General features: G+C 40.2%; 1 protein-coding gene across 1 annotated transcript in view; it reads left to right on the forward strand.

Annotated features, from left to right (window-relative positions):
• DNM3 (dynamin 3) overlaps positions 1-23,290 on the forward strand; it is a 532,803-nt gene extending 509,513 nt beyond the window's left edge. The window contains exons 18-20 of the mRNA XM_004425038.3: positions 1,545-1,771; positions 2,354-2,590; positions 22,497-23,290. Coding sequence (XP_004425095.1) covers positions 1,545-1,771; positions 2,354-2,590; positions 22,497-22,566 — 534 coding nt within the window. The 3' untranslated portion in view covers positions 22,567-23,290. The remainder of the gene's footprint in view (positions 1-1,544; positions 1,772-2,353; positions 2,591-22,496) is intronic.
• Positions 23,291-24,336: the final 1,046 nt, after the last annotated feature.

Consider the following 24,336-nt stretch of genomic DNA (forward strand, 5'->3'; position numbering starts at 1 on the left):
TTTACAAAATATGTGCAGAGAATACTTTTCATTTCACCACAGTGAAGCTATGATTTAGCTGAATTTTCCAATTAGAGGAATTAGTTACATGTTTCGATACCTTCAAAAAATCATGAAGCTATGTGTTTTAGACTCTTGTCGTCTCTGAGTTACAAATTTAACTACAACCCAGGAGTTTTGAGCATCTGACAGGTGTTCAGTTGCCTCTGCCTTTCTTAGAGGTATCCAGTGACTCTAGATAAGTGTTAGGTTTCTCATTTAACAGAGAAACTGAAAAACCCAAGTTGGTTTACTTTCCTAGGCTTAAGTTAGTTGGCATACTTGCTGTACCACTCTTAAATAATGTTACTTAAACATAAATTGTCTTTTCTAAGCACTCAATCAAGGTGGGGTAATGGAGTAATGCAAAGAGCACTGGCCTTCAAGTCAGAAGATCTGGGGTTCAACTTAATGCTGTGTGACTTTGGGCAAATTACCTAAACTCTCTGAACTTCATTTCTTCATCTATAAAATTGGGATAATAATACGTTTCATAAGTATGTGGCAAGAATTAAGTCAGATAGCTTGTGAAGGCACTTGGGACATACAATATTTCATTGATTCTTGCATTCACTTTTTTCACATTTAATACTTCTGACATGAAGATGCATGTTATACTCAATGGCATTTTGGCATTCTGTCATAGTTTAATTGATGGTGTTTCTTCTTTCTTAGTGACACATAAGATAGTGGTGCGTCTTAAAATCAATGGTGTTTCAGATGTGATGAAATATGGCGGTCGATGCTCTCTCCCGCAGTGCTGTGCTCTCCATTCTCATCCCACAACAAAATGCCCCTCCCCTAAGGCTCATACGTATTGTTCGTACTTTTGTTCGTTTCTATATATCTGTTACTCATGGAACCTCATGTCAGTCCTCATCACTGTTAAATAGCTTCTACTGTAAATTTTTAGAAAGCAGAGTGTGTCACTCATTTTGTAAATCAACTTGAATTGTTATATAATGTTCTGTACTTAATAAATATTCACTTATTGGTGCTAATTCCACTTTTGAGATGACACTGAAATTTGGAGTCTTAATAGTATTCCAGTGATTTTGGTAAAAGCTAGGTAAAGGACTGGGAATACCAAGGAATGGATAACGTGTGTTATTACATAGGTTTCTTTACGTCATGGTTTCCCGTTGAAAATACTGCTGCTTACCTCCTGGTACCTTTGTTCGTCCCTAAGCCAAGCAGCCTCAGACATCATGGAAATGCTTGCACAGCCAACAGGCCCTGTTCTGGTGAGGGCAGGGTTTGGCCCTCTTTTCAGCTAATCTATGTTTTCCTTTAGTGTCAACAGCCATAAGACAGAGGGGACAAATGTTACGGGCACCTGTACTGAGGGTTGGGAGCATAATAAAGAAAATAAGAGTGAAGAGATGCATGATGCATCCTTTTTCCCAGAGTGGACTTTTGCGGACTTTGCCCCAGGCTCTGAACCAGTTTACACCACTCGATCACTCATTCGTTCCCATTTTTACTTTTCTGTGGTCACCTGACAGGTGAAAGATTTCATAAATTCCGAGCTCCTAGCACAGTTATATTCTTCAGAGGACCAAAATACTCTGATGGAGGAATCTGCTGAGCAGGCTCAGCGCCGGGATGAGATGCTTCGAATGTACCAGGCCCTTAAAGAAGCCCTTGTGATCATTGGCGACATCAACACTGCCACTACCTTCACCCCGGCACCGCCTCCTGTGGATGACTCCTGGATACAGCACTCCCGCAGGTAGGAACATGGCCCCCCTCACCTGAGGCCAGCCAAGCTTGTCCAGTATCATTTCCCAAGCATGCTTCTCTAAACCAATATGAATGTAAAGAAAAAAGAGGAAAAAAGATACTTATGTTCAGGAGTCAGAGAGAGGGTCAGATGATCCCAACTCCCTTCAAAAACAAGCACCATACACCCTTATAGTGGAATGTTATACAGCCATTAAAAAGAGTAAGTTCTTCAAAACACTGAAAGGATAGTCAAGTAATGTGAAGCTTAAAAAAAAGAAAGTTGTAGAACGTTGTGTTCTATTATGTACAGAAAAGGAATTTATAGAGAGAGGGAGAAAAAAAATATTGTAGAATATAGTTGAAAAGGATACACAGGAAACTATTGGTTGTCTCCACAGAGTGAAGGGGTGGGGGAGGGAAACTTCCTTTTCATCACTTACCCTTTTATACCTTTTAACATTCGGTACATGTATCTGAGTTAGTCAAAAAATAATTTTTAAAAAGCAGTCAGGGAGCCATCAAATATTTCTTTAAAGATGAATTCAGACAGAAAGTAGAAGCGGGCAACCTGCTGTTGTCTCTTCCCCAGGTCGCCCCCTCCCAGCCCCACCACCCAGCGGAGGCCCACGCTGAGCGCACCCCTCACTCGGCCGGCCTCGGGCCGAGGGCCCGCTCCCGCCATCCCCTCCCCTGGACCCCACTCGGGGGCGCCCCCGGTTCCATTCCGGCCCGGCCCCTTACCTCCCTTCCCCAGCAGCAGCGACTCGTTCGGAGCGCCTCCCCAGGTCCCGTCTCGGCCCACGAGGGCCCCGCCCAGCGTCCCGAGGTGAGTGTTCTGCGCGCAGGGAAACGGGGGCATGCGCTTTGGTTCTCTTCTCAGAGCATGACAGACAAAATTTATTTGAATAAGAAAATTGCAAACATATTATCATCCACGTTTGCAGTTTTCACCCAGGAGGGGGATCATGGGGAAACTGCTGAGCCTGTTACACCATTTAAAAACCAATATGTGGTCTAAACCTCTCGTTTATCAACTTGGCACAAACTAAATGGGACCAAAGAAAACTGGGTCCAAATGAATGACGATTTGGCAGCAGTTTGTAGAACGTGACGGAGAGCTTTGAAACGAAAGCGCCGTGGCGGGTCTGTTGCAAGCTGTGCGCTTCGTAGGTCAGTGGAGTATCACCAGCTGAGGCCTCACCTTCTCTATTACCAAAGGAATTCTAGAAAACCACCAACTTTAAGGAATATTATCCATCTGCCTTCTGAACTATGACCCTTAAACCCATATTATTAACTTTAGTGTAGGCTGAGGAAAAATCTGGCTGATTAATCTGCAGTTGTTTTTTTAGAAACTATGCCTAGAAATTTTACTATAGACATCATGATTGCTGTATGCAGTCACTAACCATGTACGAGATAAAACACTGTATATTTGAATAATACATTTTGGCATTTGTAAGCAGATTTTCAGGCTCAATTGTGAAACAAAATAGCTAATAAATAAATGGAACTTGAAATGTATATAGTTGAAGCAGTAGTCTCACCTTCGTACAGTCAAAATATGTACAATGTGTATAATTAGAGATTTTGAAAATAGAAGGAATTAGGGTTTTTTCCTCAACATCAGAAATTTAAAAAGGAAAGAAAATTAGCCCATACAGAAAGTTAATTTTTTAAAACTTCAAGTCAAAGGATTAAAATATTTGTATACTCCATGAAGGAAAACCTTACTACGCATGAACCGTAAAAAAAATTCTGCTCACCCATGAGGCCTGAGTCACCTCAGCCTCTGATTACAGTGCTTACATTTCTTTTGATCTTCAGGCTGTTGGGTGTAATGAAGAGAAGAAGGGGCATCTTAAACTTGTAAACAAAGGATGTAGCAGGACTAGCAGGGGATGTGGAATCCAAAGATCTGGTTTGCCACAGACCTTGGGCAACTCATTTAATTCTAAGCCAGGAGTTCCTCACCTATGAAATAAGGATAAATTCAGCAAGGTTGTTGCCCAAATCATTTGAGATGAGGTATTTGAGAGAGTCTCATAAACTATAAAGCACTGTGGTTGTTACTGTTATCGTCATTTTGCTCCTAATCAAACAGGATATACGTACACTCAAACCTATATTTTTTTCTCTAAACTCAATAGGTTGGCTTATAATTTATTTGGAACTGAGCTAAATTTCTAGTAATAATAGTAAAAACAGCAGTTCATAATTATTGTGCTCTCAGTGTATGCAAGGCACCGCCCTAAGGGCCTTGCAGGTACACTTTTGTTTACTGCTCACAACAACCCAATGAGATAGGTTATCATCCATTTTACAGAGGAGGCATGGAAGTTAAGCAACTTGCCCAAGGCTGCTCGAGCAGGTTCTAATGGAACTGGGCTTTAATCCCAAGCAGTCTGACTCCAGAGCCCAGTCTCCCAGCCAGAATACCAGGGTTTCTCAACCTCGGCACTACTGACATCTTTGTTCTGGGGGACTGACTGTCCTGTGCATTTTAGGACATTTAGAAGCATCCTGGCCTGTACCCATTGGATGTCAGTTGCACTCCCCCAGTTGTGACCACTAAAAATGTCTCTAGACATTGCCAATGAGGGGGGAGGGGTAAACTCCCTCCCATTGAGAACCATGGCACTGCAGTATAAAAAGACTTTCTCTTCCATGTAAAACAACGTAAATGTCAGCATCAAGCCTCACTACAAGCAAGATTAAATTACTGTTTTAGGGGACCTCAGATTAACTGGGAAAGTGTCTGCCATTGTGCCAGGAAGGTATGGAGGCCATTGAGGGAGGGGTGTTGGGAGTGGGAAGGCGGGACCCCCATCCAGGAGCTTTGAAGTCGGCTATTTTGTCTGTTTAGCTGTAAGAAGGAACCGGAGCAACACGGTGGTGCCTGTCCTTGGGAATGAACATGCATGTCTTGCCTGCTCGCTTGGCTGCTTTACCTCTTGGTTTCAGATAAGCTGGCTTGCCAGTCCCCTTCAGAGAAATCAACCGTTGAATGCTCAACTGATTTGTTAAGTGGGGTGGAGTCGCCCTGGGTATTTCCCAGCACGAACACAGAAGGCAGCCCGGCAGCCGTTGGTAGCTGGAGCTGGAGAAGGGGAGCCTCCAGGTTCAATGCGCCTGCACTGAGGAATTTATAAGACAACAGTTGTGTTATTCAAGATTTCTAGACTATTCTCAAGGTAGAGGCAGACTTAACTGGATCTGGTCTTGCAAGAAGTCTCGAATGTAAAACAGAAATGAGAGTTCAGAGTAATAAGAGGAAAGTTGGTTGTTTTGTGCTGAGCCTTCAAGTTTCAGGGCCAGTTCAGAACACTGGGAGGGAAATCCCTCTGGGGGGTAAGGGGTGTCACCTGGGAGAGAGCAAGAAAGACTCTGTCAGGATCCTTATGCCTATTAAAGTTTAGCTTTAGATGGAGAATTCTGACCACAGAAAGTCTGTTTTTAATAAAAGCCAGAGCAGGAATCCTACCAAATGCAAGCCAGAAATGAATGGGGTTTAAGATTTCAAAAAAAGAAAGAAAGAGAAAAAGAAAGAGAGACAAATATAGAAAGAAAGAAAGGAAAAAAAAAAGTTGAGAGAAGCTCTTATTGAAACTTCACCTTGTTCTATTTATTTATATATTCTCTTTCCCTCCATGATTTGCCTACATTTTCTCTATTAAAAACTAAAAAAACCTGAAATGCCATTATCCATCATCTCCAAGAAAACAACTCTTAGCTTTCCGAGAAGGAAGTTTGATTTTTTTTTTCAGTTCTTTGCTTTCTTAAGGGCCCTTTCTCGTCTTTTATCTGAAAGAAGAGACTCATAACGTGACAAGACAGCCCAAGCGGTGCCCCACCGGCTCCCTGTTGGGCTTTAATATCACAAAGGCAATAACTGAACTTTTAGAGGCAAGAGATTCCGCTGTGCGGCATGTGCCTGTGCATAGTTTTCTTCTAGACAATTCGCAACTTCATTAGCAAGTTACGATCTTGACTTTTAAGAGCACATATACTTTTATTTTAACCCTATTAAAATGTAATGAAAGCACTTGCAATTGTACAGAAACCATGAGTGTTCTGCTTTTTAAAAAAAATTATTATTATATCTTTCCATTCCAATGTAAAGGAAGAGGATGGAGAGAGGCTGGTGGAGTCATTTTTGGCCCAGCTTTTCTCAGCTGCTCAAGCTGTTCTGGTTTATGTGCAAGGAGCCTTTCAGTGAGGGAGCTGGAAATATTGCAAGCTACATGCCTGTTTTAATTAATTCCACCTGAACTAGGGGAGCATCTCTATTCCAAAGAGACTCACCAGTATGGATGCTTCTGTCATTAGTAAGCTGAGTGTACACGAATCTGATTTGTGGAACATTTTCTGTTGCCAGAATATTTGGGTTGCCCCCTCCTCTCTCACCCCCCACTCAACTTCTCTGACGGGGCTAAAACCCAGTTTGAGATCCCAGCCAGTCATGTCCTTATTTAGCAAGATGATCTTAAACAGACACCATCAGCTCTTTAGGGGCCCTGTTCTCTTACTTGGAGATCCTAATCTTCATCAAACACTAACTTTAGGGCTGATGTAGCGATTTTCGGTTATAGCTTCTTAAAATTAGTTAATTGGGAATCACAGCCTTTGACATTACCAGAACAAATTAACTGAATCAGAGTGTGTTTTTCCTGGCAACAGCGAACTCTGGCATTATTTCACTCATTTGTCTTCTCCCCTTTCCTTGGACTAAGCTATTTTGCAATGGTCAAAAGGGGATAAGGGTGGGAGGAAGGGTCTCTATCCAAGGAACAGCAAACTACGTTTGCCTCATCACTCAATCCTCTATTTTAAAAAAATGTTGAAAAATAGCGGTACTTTCTTTTAACCACCCTTGTCACCAAGTCTGATGGTGTCTTTTAAAAATGGCAAAACTGAATCATAGGAAAGGATTTGGCTTTTACTCCAGCTCATCCACGTGATGGAAATACAACATGGAAACCAAGAACTTCTCCATTGCAAGAGTCTCTGGTGAGCGCGGTGGTGAAGCTGGTGCCCTGCCCTGCACGGGCGGTCCTGCAGGAGCACCAGGGTTAGCCCAGGTTGCCCGCTGACGCCCACTCGGCGACCTAGGCGGTTTCCCTGGCGTTACATGGCACAGCTTGCGAGTCGCATCACAGTCCCACATTCTCAGTACTTTAATGCTAAACCAACCATTTCAAAAGATGCGTAAATCCCTTGACATAAAGAGATAATCAATACACTCATGTTCTTTTCTTTACAGAGGTAAAAACCATTTGGTTCTCTTTACACTTTAGTTTAATCTTGTTTTAAACATTTGACCTTGATGCCCTGCTGTACTGTATCTCTTACAAATTTTACTTGTTGATTTAATTGACAGTAAACATAGAATCCCTTTCACTCAGGGATAAGGTCTCCTTGTTTTGTTTTGTTTTTTTTTTTTTTCACCCAGTCCCCCAAATTTGGGTAAGGACAAACCCACGATTCTTATGAGTGTGTCTTTGCATCCCTAACATCAAGGTTTGGTGCCATGAAGGATGAAGCTGCCGAGCCTTGAAGCCGTGGGCTCAGGGTATGCGGACAATTAAGCGACTTGTGTGACTAGCCTGTGTCTGATTCCCCCGCAATCACGTACTGGAAGCATCCTGACTTACTCTCTCCTCCACAGCCCTCTAAAAGTACGACTTCTTTTAGCAGCTGAGTGTCATGTGGACAAATGATGAATTTGTCTTGTGATTTCTGATTTCAGCCATGAGCTTTCTGTTTTCCTGACCATCCTTCCCCTTCAAAGAACAAATAAATAAATTTATGATTAGGTATTCTTATTTTTCAGGGAACAGTTTTATTTTTAGTAACAGATTTAAAAGTCAAGCAAAGATTTCTTAAAAGTATAATGGCCAAGAATAGAAAGAACTTGGAGGTGTTGTTTCTGATTGTTAATATTTAAGGCATCTCATGAGGCTAATGTGTTACAGATTTGTTACTGAAATCCCAAATGTAATTAATAATTTTTTGAAGGTTTAACATGAGTTGTCATAATGCTTAATATATTTTAATGAAAACAGAAATTTGGCCACAAGCTGTTCACTAAAGAAAATGTCCAATTTAATTTAAGCCCCTCAGTTAAACATCCCATCAAAAGTCATTCAAATTCCACAATGATTCTGGTTGAAACATAATATTTCACTGAGGTGAATCAATGGTTAATGTCAAAGTTTTTCATTCTTCAGGTCTTGGTTTCAATCTGGTTTAAGTGAAAGTAAAATTAGTCTGGTGGTTTCCTTCTTGGGTCTCACAAACTTGACTCTACTTTACACAAACATCTCCATCCTGCCACAGTTAGAATGACTGGCAGTCTGTTTAGGTGAGGCCCAGGAACAGCACTGCAAGTGTTCTGAAGGTCAGAATTTAGGAGCTTTACAGACCTGGGAAGGTAGACTTCAGATTGCCTTTCCGTTTTCAGTGTGTCCCTTATCTTACTTTTCCCAACATCGGATGTTGCAGGATGGTAAGAGAAAAAGGACAATAAGAAAGGATCTACATGAGGCAAAATACAAGCAATGCAAATGCAGACAGGCGACAGGCAGCGTGAATATAATATGCTGCTGTTAGCCAGTGGTAACTGGCATGCAGTTAACCAACACAACTGCTTCCAGTCCCATGACAAATAATAGCAAATGGCTCTGTCATTGTTCTCTTTGGGGCTCTAAATTGCTAAGCTTCAGCCGTTGCAGGGAAAGGTTTTCTGAGTCTCCGGGTACCCAGCCCTGCCCCGGGTTTCACCTGATTGATAGAGGAAGACAGCCAAGACGGGAGTCTGGCAAAGGAGCCACTGACCAGTGAAAAATGCACAGTAAATGATTATTCTTCTTCCTGGGGCAAGTCAGCAGCAAACTGTCACCAGTTGGAATCTGCTGAATGTTCCTATATACAAGTTGATGTCAGCTCAAAGAAAAGAACAGAAAAGAAAAAAATTCCACCCAGTTTAAGCAGACAGACACACCCAAGCCAGTACTTCTATTTCATCACTGCCCTCTTTTGTCTCCCTGGCTGTAGGAAAAGAATGATTTTACAGGGAAAACTTTCTCACTCAAGACAGTTATGGTTAGATAGCATGTTTCTCAGTGACTTCAGAGATTCATGGCACAACATGATCCGTGGATCTTTCACCTCTAAATTTTATCCAAGCAGCAAACTACAAGAATGGGCTGCTGGGCGCTTCTTCCTTCCCTCTGACGTATCAGCTACTCTGAAAGATTAGCAGCGAAATTTAGCTTACTAGAGTTGCTTTAGCTGATAAACAGCCAGGAAATTAAACACGAACGTGTGAATATTGCATCTTTCACTCAGAATCTGCTTTAAATGCCTACCTCCGGCAAGATGAGAAAGAAGTTAAGGATTTAGCTGAGGGTTTGATGGCTTTTTTCTGCTTGTCATAACTTTACTGCTGCTTAAACATAGAATTTTGAAATGCCCGACATTGAAATCCTTTAGCTTACTCAAGCCAACATATTGTAACCGTTGTCTGGGGGAACCTCTGAATCTAAACACAGATTTGCACCCTTTAGTTGCCAAATGAAATCCATCTGGCTTACGAAATGCTGTTGCCAAAGGAATATTACACTTTTGGTCCAGCTAGTATTTTTAAGTGAGGGGCAAGGGGGGTGGTGTTGGAAGGGCATTGGGTTTGAGAGAATCTGCGTGTGTAGTGATGCTGCATTACCGATATTTAGATGAAGTTTAGGTCACAGGGCAACTCTGATCAAAAATAGAATTCCTAAATAGGGCAAAGTCTAAAGCCACGAGGTACTGAAGCAGCCTTATCATAGTGTGGCACTTTCTTTTCCTTCTGGCTGCTTTTCAGGTATCAGAGCCACATGATAGGCAAAACCACAAATAGCAAGTCCTCTAATTTCTGGAATTGTTTTTTAACTATTCCCATAAACACTAGGAAATGTCCACTCCTGTATTCCAGTCAAAATTATCAGTTCACATGAATTGTAGAAAGAACACATTCCATCCAAGGATCAGAAAAAAAAGGCTTAATCAAAATGGCAATTGGCAAAATTCTCAATCACTCACCATCAATGACAAGGCTGGGCCTTCTTGACTTCAATTCCTCAGACACATGGAGAATTCCAAATCTTCATAAAGTCAACATTTTCCCCCATTGGGATTAGTTTAAACACCGAAAAATAAGATAAGGTGTAAATAATGTTCTTACTGCTCTTATGAGAAATGTGCAAGTTAACATGAAATTTAGAAATAAGCTCCATTCCTTGCCTGCTTTTCTGTGGAAGGGCTAACGAACCGAGAGAGATGATAAGGCAAAGACCTAGATCATCACAAACTAGATAGACCACCACAAGGGAATCCCCAGGCTTCTATGGCAATTTTGAAAACCAAGAGGAAGTGAGGCCTTGTGAGAAGACCTCAGGTGGCTTTGAATATGACTTGGGAAAAGATCTTATTTTATAGTCAAATATACCGATTTCCTCGACCATGAAAATATTACCTGTATTAGGTTTCAGATTTCCATAAGGCAGCATTATCTAAATTTGTTTTGGTCAGTATATATCACATTCATCTAGAATGAGACCTCTTATGAGAGTAGGAGATGAGAAAGACTTTCAAAGGTATTTTGCAGCCAAGAGAGTCTAAGATGAAATTATTCCACTTGGGAATGGATATTTATGTAAGATATATTGTGTACCATGTGTATTTTTAAAACTTTATATTAGGATTATTCTCAAAGCCAATTTTAGGAGTGAATGAAATTTTCCCTCAAGTAAATCTACCCGTAGTATTATGCTCAAGGGCCTTCGTCCGAAAGTCTGCACACTGCTGCACCTTCAGACCACCACTCACAGAGGAAAAGCTATAAAAACTGAGCAAAACGTCTACTTATTTTTAAAACAACTAGAATTTCTTTTTCGCTTCTTAGTAGTGTTGGAAAATATTTTAATGACTAAAATAATAAAACTTCATGTGAGGCAAATTCTACCTAATTATTGCCTCTTGGAGTGGAAAATTAAGGAAACGTTAGTAAATGTGTTAACTAGAGAAACCACTGCAGTAATTTCCCTCCATATATCTGTGTCTGAAGTCAGAATAAAATCCATGCTATGCATATCATTTGAAAGAAAGCAAACTTGTAATGTTAGCTCTAACCATAGTAGTATCAGAGCCGTCAGCACTGAAATTAATAGACCAGAAAAATCCTGTGACTATCAGTAGACTTTGATTAACTTACTTAAATACCCTACATTTCAGTTTAGGAATCTGTAGTGGGGGGTGTTGATATGATTGTTTGATCTGCTTTAATATTTCAAACACTCTAAATTACCCCACTACCATCTTAATACTTGAAAATGAATAAGTATATTGAAAACTCATTTTAAAGCACAGTATCTTTGAATAAACATGTTGAAAGTGTTTCTCGCTTTTGCTTAAAGCTTTGGTGTGTGATTGATTACATCTTACAGATTTCCTTCTTTTTTACTATACTCACCTTCAACCCAGGACCTTTTCTCCGTCGTGGCTGTTTGATACGTAGCATTTGTTCACCGTCTTCAAAGGTGTCTGAACGACACACGGGGCACTCCCGCCAGTAACCTTTGTTGCTGTGTTGTTCCAAAGTCCCCGACCCTGTCGAGCAAGAAGTCTCAGTAAAATATTCTTGAGGGTCACAAGGAATCTTTGCAATTTATACTTTCATAGTCTCCGTAGACTGTTCAGTTTTCAGTTAAAATGTTGTTTTTGTCATTAAAGTTTGCTTTTCTATGTTTTTCCTATGAATTTCGTACCACTTATTAAAGTGCATTTTGAGATGTAAAAACATGTAGCTAGCTAGACTAATGAAGGTAGCATTGACCATTGTCCCCAGTTCAGAAAGCTGTGTTAAGTCAGACAGGCCAGGTTTCAGAACACTTCTCTTGACTGCCTCCTCATGCGCTCCTGCTCTGTCCCTCAGTACTCCTGGTTTGCCTCGTGTCTCGGCTGGGCCCTGCACCCCAGTGTATAGGACGGTCTTCCTGTACGTACGCATGCGGGACACCTGCCTTCTGGCTGTGTTTGGCAGGCCAGCAGGATGAGGTAATAAGCAGAAGAAAATGTGCTGGTTCTTGGGCCTCGTCCACGTACAACATTATTCAAAACAGTTTTCTGTGAGTGAGAACAGAGTTACTTTGAGATCCCTTGGTCTCATATTCTGTAGGAGTGTGGAGGAACAAAGCTGTAAACTTGCTTGATCCCTTCTAGAATAGTGGAAATATAAATCATGTCTGCCTTTGCCGATCCTTTCAGTGATGTTTACAGACAGATGTATGTAGAAATGGGAGCCTTTCATTTGTAAACATTTTGGCTTGACTTTCTCCAAGTTCAGCCGTCGTCTTAAGCACAGCTCCAAGGACTTTACAGCATTGTTTTCCTAAAAGCATATTTTCTGAACTGTTTCTCCAGGATGATGGCAGTTTTTGTAAGACAGATGCCTAAAAGACATATGGTTTTCATAGATTTTTCCGTCTAGACTAGCTTTATTTAGTGACTTTTGGTCTCAATCGGTCTAGTTAAAGTTTCTGTAGGAGCTTGTATAAAAATTTAAAATGTGGGCATACCATTAACGTGTAAAATAAAAAGTTTGACTTCTTATTGGCAACAGATTAAAAGGGATTGGTTGAAAATGTCCTTCAGGTTAAGTAATTCTGATCATTGCGTATGTCCACTCGTTCATTCCACTCCCATAATACCGTCCAAAATGGAAAGGCTTACCCTAAAAATCTGATAACTGCTAAATTTATATACTTCTCACTGTTTTCCTGAGTAAATTCTTTGTGCTGCAGTCGATGAGCGTGTGTGTTAGAAAGCTCTAATTCTTTCTGCAGAGTCTTTACGTGGCCCAGGGGACATACGATTCCTTGCCCTTTTAGCACCAATTTTTACAAACACAGCATTTCCCTCATTTTAAAAAAGCACCCAACAAGCCACTGAGTAAAGGAGATGGAACATTTCGGAGTTTTTGTAACGCTTTCAACCACTGATGAAAATTCCGTTTTAAAATGTGGTTTTTGAGCCAGTGTCAAAGACTCATTTAGAAACAGTATGACACTTTAAGAGGAAAAGAATTACTTCTAGACCTGCCCAGAAATCGGCCTTTTGCTCCCTCTTTAGTGAGAGCTCAGGCCACAGATCCAGCCCCAGTTGAAGTGCATCAGGATGAGGAGCCTCACGGACGGAGCAGATGTGGGCCGTTCTGTCTCCGCAGTATCATCCCTTGGCCTCGCGCTCGGTGTTTAATTGGACTTACTCACATATTTGTGCACTGACATGGCAGCTTGCAAGGCACACTGCCTCTCTGTTTTTCTGTTTGCTTTAAACTTTTTTGTTTTCAAAATTTGAGCTCTAAGGCATGTTAGAGCTCCTCCTGCTGGAATTTTTTTTTTTTAATTGCTGGGATTGTGATTAGTAAACGGTAACTCTGTCCCTGTTTTGCACTTGGACTGATATAAGTGACCAGAAAAATATCACATGGTGCATTTAAAACTGGCCTTTTAATTCACCAGGTATCACAGTCAGGGAGAAATGAAATATTGGTGCAACATAAATCTTCCCTACGTCTTCAAAGTCCTCTGCTCTGTTTTTTTGTTACAAAAATAAAAGGAATTGGAAAGTTAGCTTTTCCATCAATATTTCTATTTACATATTTACCCTCTCTAAGGTAAGGCCCCAGGTCAGAAACTCGTGCCTGGAAGGTTCTTGCTCTCTATCAGAAAGGGGCAGAAGTCTTTTCCACCTTTCCAAAGCAGAAATGAATGTTACAGTTTTGTATAGAGAGTCACAGTGTTGCCTTTTCCCTCCCCATCCCTGCTTCTTTTTCTTCTTCTCCCTGACTTGAGATGACAAAGGAATGTGCATCTCAGAAGTGGAAGTTTGCCTCTCCCAGTAACTAGTTCTTAGCACCTCCTTCGCAGCCTCTCCTCCTTCCCCCAAGTGGCGCAGTTGGCCAACCCCTTCCCCTGGTGCCTGGGGTGGGAATGAGGGGGAAGGGCAGGGAGAAGAGGACAGAAGAAGATGAAGAGGGTTAGAAATAGTTTTACCCCAGCTACCATCAGTGGGACTAGGTTTCTACAACATGTAAGTTCTCGGACATCTCTTTGGGGATTTCTCAAAAGAGAGAAAAAGAGATGGGGGGAGGGAAGGAAGGAAGCAAGGAAGGAAGGAGGGAGAGAGGAGGAGGGGGAGGGAGGGAAAAAAATAATCAGACAGGACACTGCTTAACCTCATTCAATAGCCATGTGTGTGGAAATCTGTTTACAAACCACATCCTTTCTCTCTGTGTAGTTTTCTCACCACTGTATTCCTCTTACCTTCTGCTTCTCTGCACATCTGTGTCTCTAACCAGCTTATCTGTTGTCAGTGATATAGTGCGGAGGTTAAAATATAAAGTTAATCTCAAAGGTAATGCTTTTTAAGAATCATATTTAATACAACTAAAAACCCTCTAAGTTATCTGTTTTACCAATTAGGACAAGTCGTTTTGACACTTGTGATAAAGAATAAGACAACACTTGATTTCTCAAACTGACAGTACTTTTCTAGCTTTCTTTCCTTCACACATCCTATCTCCCATTCCTGGAACACCAGTCGCCTCAACTTCTCCTGTTTTCTGGAAGTCCTTCCGACCTTCCAACCTCCTTCCAACACCAGGCTAAGACTCCGTATCCCTGAAACTCTTGAGGCAGAATCCCGTCATAGCACGTATCCCACTATTGTTGTCTACTTGTCTCTCCCCCTGCTCACCTGGAAACTCCCGGGCAGTGACTGGCTTTGTTTCTGTATCTCTGACTCTTCGTACAGCACCTAGCACATAGACAGGGCATATTGAGGGAATGAAAGAAGACACAATGAGTTGACGTGCAATACTTAATCAAAATATATTTTGCATTAGCCCAATATTTAGTGTATTTTAAGAAACAATTTAAACAAACACGTTCTCTCTTGTTCTGTTCTATTGAAAACCTTGCCTGGATGAATGCTATCATAAAATTCTTTTTACAAATCATAAACTGAGCAGAGTTGCTGTGGGCAAATCATTCTTTAAGCTGCCTTTTTGCTGCAACCACAGAAGTGGGTATATCCGTACCATCTCTAAGGCTGAAATCCGAGTCAGATATTTAAGACAATGTAAAGGAAGTGTGGCAAGGCAGATTATATTACCATTTATCTCAGAGACTAATTTATACAGGATATTATATGTTTGTATCATCAAATAAAAATTATGGACTGTTTTTCTCCTTATGTTCTTATTTCAAATTCCATGAATTGATTCATACTTTCCCAGTGACATACGTTATAAAATCATGGGTTCATTTTCACAGGGGAAAGAAATGCTGGCTCTAATATGTAGCAAGAGTCATATTAGAGAATTCCTTAAACTTTTTAAATGAATTCCAAGTCCTATGTTCTTTCAACATCTACTGTAAACTATTCTTGGACAGTATTGGCTCACTCTGTTACTAAAGCTGAAAAGGCCAAAACTATGCTGGATAGCATCCTATAGTATTTTTGATAATAAATTACAAAATATTATCTTCCATGTAGACAAAATTATGACCGTTATAGCGTTTTTCTGAACTTAGCTTTGTACCTTCTAGATATATAAAAACTGTTTTTTGAATAAATGCTCAAAATAAGAAACAATGCACAAACACAATGCTGAAATGTAAAATATTATATCCCATAATCTGTTCTCTATAGCAGACATTCTCAAGAGGAAGTCCTGGGTCATAGTTAGTTGGCTTTCCGTTTCACCTAAAGGTGCACTCCTGTCTGATTTCTCCTTGGATCCATTCACTCGTTCATTGAACGACTGGTTGGGACACTGCCCTCTGCAGGTGCTGTGGAAGGCTGTGAACAGGACAAGGAGTAATCTCAGTTCATGGGAAGTTTATAATGTCGTTCAGATGATAAACTATGTTTACATGCCTCAAACTTTGAAAAATGATGCAAAGATTAAGTAATTCAAGAGGATCGTGGAGAAGCAAGGCATTTCCGTTCCTTGGAGGGAGACACTGTGGGCATCCCCCAGCTGACTGATGCCTCCAGAGCATTTTTGCCTGGAACCGCTCTGGAGATGAGGTCAGCAGAGCCCACTGTAGGAGGCGCTCTTCATGATTTTAGAAAACTTGGAAACAGTTTTTGTTTTTTGTTCTCTTTTGTTTTGTCTTCTGAGAAATTCACCAGATGTAGCCACAAGAAAAAAAAAGGAGGTGCCTTGCTTCTTGTGGTCCAGTAGACAAAACCCTTCATTTTTTTTCCGCCTGTTTCATCAATAAGATAAAAAAGTTGGGCAAGTTGATATCAGATTCTAGAGGCTCCTAGAAACCTGGCACGCATAACGCTCCCATGATCCTAAATGTAAATTGAATTTTTGAGACAGTTATATTTTAAAGTTTCAATTATATTTAATAAGTAGAACTTGTGGTATAAAAGAAACCTATTGCAGGGGCCAGCCCTGGTGTAGTGGTTAAGTTCTCGTGCTCTGCTTCGGCCGCCTGAGGTTCCCAGGTTCGAATCCTGGGTAGACTGATGTACCGCTCATCAAGCCATGCTGTGGCGGCAACCCGTGTACAAATAGAGAGGAAGAGGAGCACAGATGTTAGCTCAGAGCTAATCTGCCTCAGCAAAAATAGAAATTAAAAAAAAAAAGCCTATTGCACATCCTCTTTTGATGCAAATAACTGCCATCTAAGGCAGATAGCATTCCTGTAGAAGTGTCCATCTTTGTATATCTTTTTTTGAAGGTTTTCATTTTTTTTTAATTTGGGTCCACTTAGCTAACTAGGCTGGACTTCAGTCACACCCTCTCCAAAGAGGAGAATTTGGAATGCACGTTTGGAGATGCTTACTTTTTATACCTACTGCCATTTTCATAAGCAAATACAAGCTTCCCTAAGCAAGTAGTTATTCTTCTGGTGATGACTAATAAGAAAACTGCCATAGGATAGTATCTTGGTCTTTACAAAATAAACCTAAAACTGATTTGACCCCTACATAAGTCTAATTCCCAAAGGTGTCAAAGTATTCCTACAACCATTTCTTCATCCTTTTTAAGATTTTTTCCAACACTTTCTCTTTTTTGCTCATACTTTCTCTGGCAAGTGAATTGAATTGCTAACAAAGCAAGGTCAAAATCATTAATTATGCGTTAGAACAGTGGTTTTCCCAGCACTGTGTCCCAGTGTCCCAGCAACAACAGCATCCTCTGGGAACTTGCTAGAAATGTCTTACTCCATTAGAAATTCTGTGTGAGACCCAGCAACCTGTTTTAACAAGCCCTCCGGGAATTCTGATGCACAGTCCAATTTGAGAACCGTTGCCTTAGAACATGCCAATGTAACTAGCCCAATAGAAAGAATGCTGGACTGGGAGTCATGAGATCTTGATTTAAGTATAGGAAAGGAAAGACACTGAGCTACGTAGACCCAGTCTGCCTCACACATTTACCAGTCAGATAATTCCCACTTCCCATCCTGAGGAGGAGTAAGGGCAGGGGCAAAAAGACCAAGCCATTTCAGTCATCAGAGTTACGCACCAGGAAGCAAGCTAAAGGTGGTTTACACCCTCACCCCACCTGCTGGTGCACCAACGCAGTTTGCCCTAGTGAATTCTCCCCCAACCCATGTTAAGATTGGCTTCACGTCACGAATACTCAGAACCAGCTAACCCAAAGAAGAGCAGATGAAATTTTAATTCTTCCATTCTTAGAAGAGAATCAAACGAGACAATAAGACAAATAGTGCACTCTTCTCTCTTATCAGTGAAGCCAGTTTCTCCCCTCAGGATGCCACCCACCCTGTGTGAGCATTTGACTGTCTTAGAAAATTTGTCATTGTCCAAAATACTGTAAATGGTCAATCCCTGCAGCTACAAATGCAACTTCGAGTATTACATCTTTCCCTTTGATTTGAAAGCAGAAACATGGCTCTTCTATCGTAACCATAAACCGCCCACACACACACACAGCGTTTCAATAAACACTAAGTGATGCAAGATGCTCCATTTCAGTATAATAGGTTACTTAATGAAACCCATAACTAAACAAAGCAACTGAGGAAAATTTGGTACAAAACAAATAAATTCACATTGCCCAAAACAAACTGTCTTATGAGGTAAATGTCTTTGGAAACTCTTTGAATGGTTAGGAACTGGACCAGTGAAATTAACCATAACAGTAAACCTTAAATGTTTTTTTGGTGTTGAAGTTGGCAAACACCTTAGCATTACTTATTAAGAAAATTCACAATGAACAACATAATACTCCTCTTGAATTGCTTTCTAATAGAGTTTTATATACAGATTATTGGGGGGGGTTATTGTTTTAGAAATAAAATGATGCTCATTTCTTCCAGAAGGGTTGGGGGACTCTTTAGGAATTTACTAAATACATATATGGGTTACTTTAACCTGAAACTGGGCTTATTTTAAAGATGTCATAATTATTTTGATAGAACATGATGGAAATTTTATCTTTCATTCTTTCTGTCATTAATTCACCACACAGGTATGCAGTGCCTATTCAATGTAAGGCCTAGGGCTTCCTTTAAAGAGTTCACAGTGAATGGTTCTCCTGATTTATTTATTTGGAAAGAAAAATGCTATGAGCCAAAGACCATGCTATGTTCTGGGATATGGTGGTGAACAAGACAAACAAAAGGTCTGGCACACAGCAGAAAGTTGTATTCTCCGGTCTCCTGCCTTGCCTTCTCCCTGCCATTGCCCGTTGCTGTTGTCCTTCTCTCGTCCCATCAGCACGGTCGAAGGACTGGGGGAGGAGATTAATGAGAGTTACTGTGCCATCCGAGTAGTTGAGTTTTTCTATTCTCTATCTTCCCTTAAATCCTCATCACTTAATTTCTAGTTTCTTTAACCTCATTATAGACCTACATTCTCTTACGACCTTCAAGTTTTTATGTGCCACAGTTCAAATCACATTTGCCCCTGCTTTGACCACGTTATTGTATTTTCAAGCTCCCAGAATATATTCTCAGAGTCTGAATTACAAAATTTTGCCCTATTTTTTCCACTTAAAATGGGACGCCATAGTAAAACTACTTGCAGACTTTTCTTATCCCACTTCTCGTCCACTATGAATAGATCCTGAGTTCTTAAAAATCCTGCAACATAATGCAGTCCACAGAGTAGATGCGTGGTAAATAATGCACTCAAAGTATAATTGGAAGGTATGTTACAGATCATCTAGTCTGAGTCTCCTGTGTCACAGATGAGGAAACTGAGGCCTAGAGAAGTTTAGTGGGTTAATGATGGTACAGATTGGCAAATGGAGCTAGAATCCACATCTTTCGACTTCTGATCCAGGACTCTTTCTGTGTAAACTTGTTGCCTCAAATATAAGCCTCTGACAAATGGCTCAAAGTGTGGCATGCCTCACCTCGGACCTGCTCATGTTGACCTGGCCTATGCTCTAACCTGGCTAAACAATCTTTGTTTAGGCACTTTTCAGTCCTTCATTTGTCCATTATTTAATAAATATTTATTCACTGCCTTCTAATCACACTATACCACATGCTGAATACATGTAATAAATGCAGAATATGTGGTCTCTGCTCTCAAGAAACTTGCAATCTATTGGGGGACACTAAATAGATTTAGTAAATAAATACATAATTGCAAACAGGATTAAGTGCTGTGAAGTACACAAACATCGTGAATGATGGGGAGGTGGTTGGAAACTATAGGATGGTTAGGAAGGGCGAAGGAATGACATTTAAGCCAAGAACAAAAGGATCAGAAGAGAATCCAGTTTGCATTCCTAGCTCTCTTGGCTACAGTCCGTGGTTGAAGCTCTCATGCACATGTGAAAAAATTCTCAACCCACCACGCCATGCTGTGTCCTGCCTTTTACCGTGTTTGTGGTTTAAGATCCACTTTTTTCAAATAAAATCCCCTAATTAATTCTGTCCTATTATTGAACCTTCTGGTAGAGTTTCCCTCCTTTGAGTTCAGATTCTGGCCAACTGTCACCCCCCTATAACTGCTTAATTGCTAAAAATATATTTCTATAGATTGTGTGACTATTTGTCAAACTCCCTGAGGACAGGGGGCCTATTATTTAGTATTTAGTCCAAACATCTACTAAAGAATTGAACAGTCAAATACCCTATAGGTAGAGTTCCCAAAAGTCTAAATCCTACATGTCTCTGTAGATTTTTTTTTTTTTTTTTGCAACAGCAATGATTTACTCACAAATGCCTTTGTATAATGTAAAGATCATTGGATATCATGAGCATTCGTTAAGTTCTTATTTCTAGGAGTAACTTTCATTTATTCAGTTGTCAAACATTCGGTGGCTGAATGACAAGCACTGAGCCAGACACTGCAGGAAGATGAAGATGAGTAAGACACAGCCCATTTCTAATCTGTGGAGAGAAACATATAAACCTAATTAGGAGTCAATGTGATGATTATTAATAGAAATTTGTTGAGATGCTATAGAAGCAACTGTATCAAGATAGGGGAAGGTAAGTCAGAGAAGACTTCACCAAGGGGAGTCTTGAAGGATGAATAACAGTTCCACCAGATGAACAAAAGATCATTGAGAACGTAATCGCATGTAACACCATGCTAGACACTGTATGAAACAAGTTAAGTGGACGTGACCTCTGGCCTCTAGAACCTTCACATCAAAGGAGAAAATGATACAGGTTCAAGATTCAAAACAGAAGTTAAATAAATATGACCATTTAAAATAAAAATGAGGAAGATGCTAGCGACAAGGCAGGTATTTTTGCATGGTCATAAGTAAAAAGGAAATTATGGGAGGATTTTTCCCAGGAGGGAATTGCCAAAACATTTCAGGTGGTCACGGTAGCCAACAGCCTTTCTTCAGGAAGAGGACTTACTTGTTTACTCAAATTAAACAGCTAGTATTGATTGGTTTAGTTTAGTTACTGTGCCTATAAAGTATCTCTAATTATACTTTCAAAAAAAAGGAGTGCCTGTTTAATAATGAGACGTGTCGGAGGTTAAATTGGAATGCACCTTTCCAAAGAAGCCTTTCCTCTAAAGCCTCTTGGACATTTTTTGGGTGCAGGAGGCAAAAGGAACTCTACTGATACCTATGAGTTTATGCCTAAGTGGTCAGTATTTTTACCAGTAATAAACAATATCTCTTTTGCTTTGATTTTTTTCCTTGAGCATCTAATTTTATTTTATAGCTTTGTGATTTTTTTTTAAATACCCATTTTGGCTGAGTAATATTTGCCCTGAGCTAACATCTGTTGCCAATCTTCCTCTTTTTGCTTGAGGAATATTCACCCTGAGCTAACATCTGTGCCAATCCTCCTCTATTTTGTATGTCTGTCGCTGCCACAGCATGGCTGCCAACGAGTGGTGTAGGTCTGTGCTGGGAAACTGAACCTGGGCCGCCAAAGCAGAGCGTGCTGAATTTAACCACTAGGGCACGGGGCAGGCCCCACTTTGTGATTTTTTTAACACAGTTTCACAATTGTTTTCTTTAACTTTTCTAACTTCACTTCTTCATACCTGAGAAAGGACATTTGATTTGATCAAGTTAGTGTTCAGTAAAGAAGAAAATTCCATGCCATGACTATAATTCCAGAAGGGGTCTTTCTGAAAAAAAAATCAATGGGCGAGTTTTATCGAAGAAAGGTTTCAATTTGTAGAATTTGTTGAATTTTGGTGGTTATAAAAATCACTCCCCAAGATACTACATATGAAGTCAAGTATACACACAGAAAAGCTTATTAATCCATTTAGGAAATAAATCTGGGGGTTCAGGGAATAGCGAGTATTACTTGGTAAAGTTGAGATTCTCAGGTACAGGGATATTTCATTCTCTGAAGTTTGTTTATTCAGCAACCTCCACTCTCGGAAACACCAGTACCACCAGAAAGTGAGCAGCACTACTACTAATAAGAAAACTTAGGACCCAAAATAGGAACTAGAGCTCATGCAGTTCTCTCATCCTGAGCCTGATTACACTTATTGTAGAGAACTCTAAAAACCTTGATTTTCTGATTTTAACTTTTTAGTTTCAAGAAAGGCAATGAGAAGCTATAAATAACATCCTGACAGGGAGAAAAAGAGGAAAAATATTACATAAAGGGAAATAAAAATTCGAAACCCATCAGTCTCTGAGGCCTAATATACCTTATTACATCACGCATCACTTAACGACAGGGATACGTTCATTAAGCAATTTTGTCGTGTAAACATCACAGAGTGTGCTTACACAAACCTACACAGTATAGCCTACTACACACCTAGGCTATACAGTACTAACCTTATGGGACCACCGTTGTCTCTGCAGTTGGTCATCGTTATGTGGCTCGTGACTATAGTTCCTGGAGTAAACGTAACAGTACAGTTTACTCTATGTAATCATACTCTATTGGCTGGGAAATGTGCAGTGTATTTTAGATGGCTTTTAAATGATTTAATATTTTTATTAGTATTGGGAGGGATGACTTCAATTTTGAGAAAAATTTGCATATGAAAAAATACCTCGTTTTCGTTAAAAAATGCTGCGTGAATGAAAGGTGACAGCATTAAAATCATTACAGATGACAACCACTCCTGCTGGCCTGTCTGTGCATGAGCATGCGCGTGATGGCTTTTTCTCACTGTCTTTGGGACAACCTTCTGCTAGATATTCTACATGTTTCTTTACCTTTCTCTTTCTCTCTTTCTAGCCGGAGACCACCCCCATCACCAACTCGTCCCACTATAATCCGTCCACTAGAATCTTCTCTGTTAGACTAAACGAAGTATCTGGCATGGCAATTAATTACTAATGAATTATGCGAAAGCAAAATATTTGATAACCGCTGCAGTAAATCATGAGTAGTCGCATGTGTGGACATCAGTAGGCAAGTAACCGGTTTTACTAACACATTCATCACTCATCCTCATTGCTCATGGTATGTCAGACCTCTGGAGTTTGACTCTTGAAAACCGCTGACCCTTCAAGGCTTTGTATGTTGTATTGACCAAGGGTAGGTTTGTATATTAGCCCTATACTTTGGGGACCATTTGCCTACCCTGGCATATATTTGCAAGGGCTTTGGACAAGTTTCCCAGGTTACCTACCAAATGTAATTCTTAAGAGATATGAGATGGTGGGCTTAGACCTAAGCCATACATTTTTATTTTCCCACATTCTGTTTTGGCTGACAGAAATTACGTTGTCTATTATTAATGTTTCCACCTATTCCATAATTACCTATTTAGATCCTCTTTCGTTCCTCTTTATTTCATAAGACTGCTAGGAAGTGATTTTTTAAAATTAGGATTCCTTAAGAGTAAAACTTTTCCAGAAGCACAAGGTAGTTTGCAAAGGAAAAGTTAACGCATTGCTTGCTCTAGAGAGCTTGTCACGCCAATGTGTTTTGCTTCATGCTAGAAGCACATTCAACAGCGAGCTTGTTTCTCTGTAGTCAGTCAATGGATTTGGCTAGTTAGTTTAGAGTTCAAGGAAGAAGCAAAATATCACATCTCTAGAAGTGTCTGGAAAAATGTAATTTCTTCATTCACTTCTATACTCACTTACTCATAGGTTCTAGTTAATGCTAAAATGAAAGAGATTTAATTTTTCATATTGACCTAATTTTAGGCATGGCTAACTGCACTTTGACACTAACTCTACTTTATTTATTTGGTGGGTTGGAGCAAAGATATTTCTCTCTTTCCATGCTAATGTGTAATTCCTTTATGTAAGAATTCGTCCTACCTTTGAAACAGTTTTAATGTAACTTTCTATCCATTCTAGGCTTTCTGAATAAGTCTTGAGCCTTGCTGTGGGATAACCGTATTTAAAGAATGGGACCTGGAATGGAAGGAAAAGTCCTTTAGGGAGAGATGCCGCGGGTTAGGAGCAGAGCTCACAGTTTTACAGTTGTGCCGCTTCAGAGTCTCTATCCTGGTCTTTCCAGAAAACGGTATTAAGACATTGAGATCTAAAGCAAACTGGCGATTCCTACCATTTCTAAAATTTGCAAAAGCGGTTTAGCCTGGAGGTTAATAGTTCAGTCTTGAGGCTGAGTTTTGGGCTAGCTAGGACCAGACGATTAGCATGTAGGAAACAGCCAGAAGCCAACTGGAATTTTGTCTGCTGACTGTTCCCAGACAGCAGACCAAGTACTCACTGAACAGTGGTGTCCCTCGACACTATTTCATATTCTGCATGAGTAAATCAGGTTTCACCAACTGAAATGTCTCCCTTTGAAAGCAGCAAACATGATTTGTATGTTAACTTAACTTTAATTTCCTGTGTAGTTTATACCCAAAGCACACACTCATAAAGTATGAAGTAAAGACTTTTAACCATTATTAAAAAGAGAACTTGCCAAGTTGAATGGCATTATATTGAACTTATTCTAACAGGTTACAGCTAGCTTACCTATAATAGGCAAATATCAGAGAATATAAGGTTTACAAAAAGAGCATTTCAGCTTTTAAGTTACAAGTGATTGTATAAAGAACGTCACCCCTCCTAAGTCTTCTCATATGTTATTTTTTCTCATTGGAAAAAAA

Source organism: Ceratotherium simum, chromosome 2 (assembly GCF_057802395.1).
Source record: "Ceratotherium simum simum isolate JZ-2026a chromosome 2, ASM5780239v1, whole genome shotgun sequence".
NCBI classification, from domain to species: Eukaryota; Metazoa; Chordata; class Mammalia; order Perissodactyla; family Rhinocerotidae; genus Ceratotherium; species Ceratotherium simum.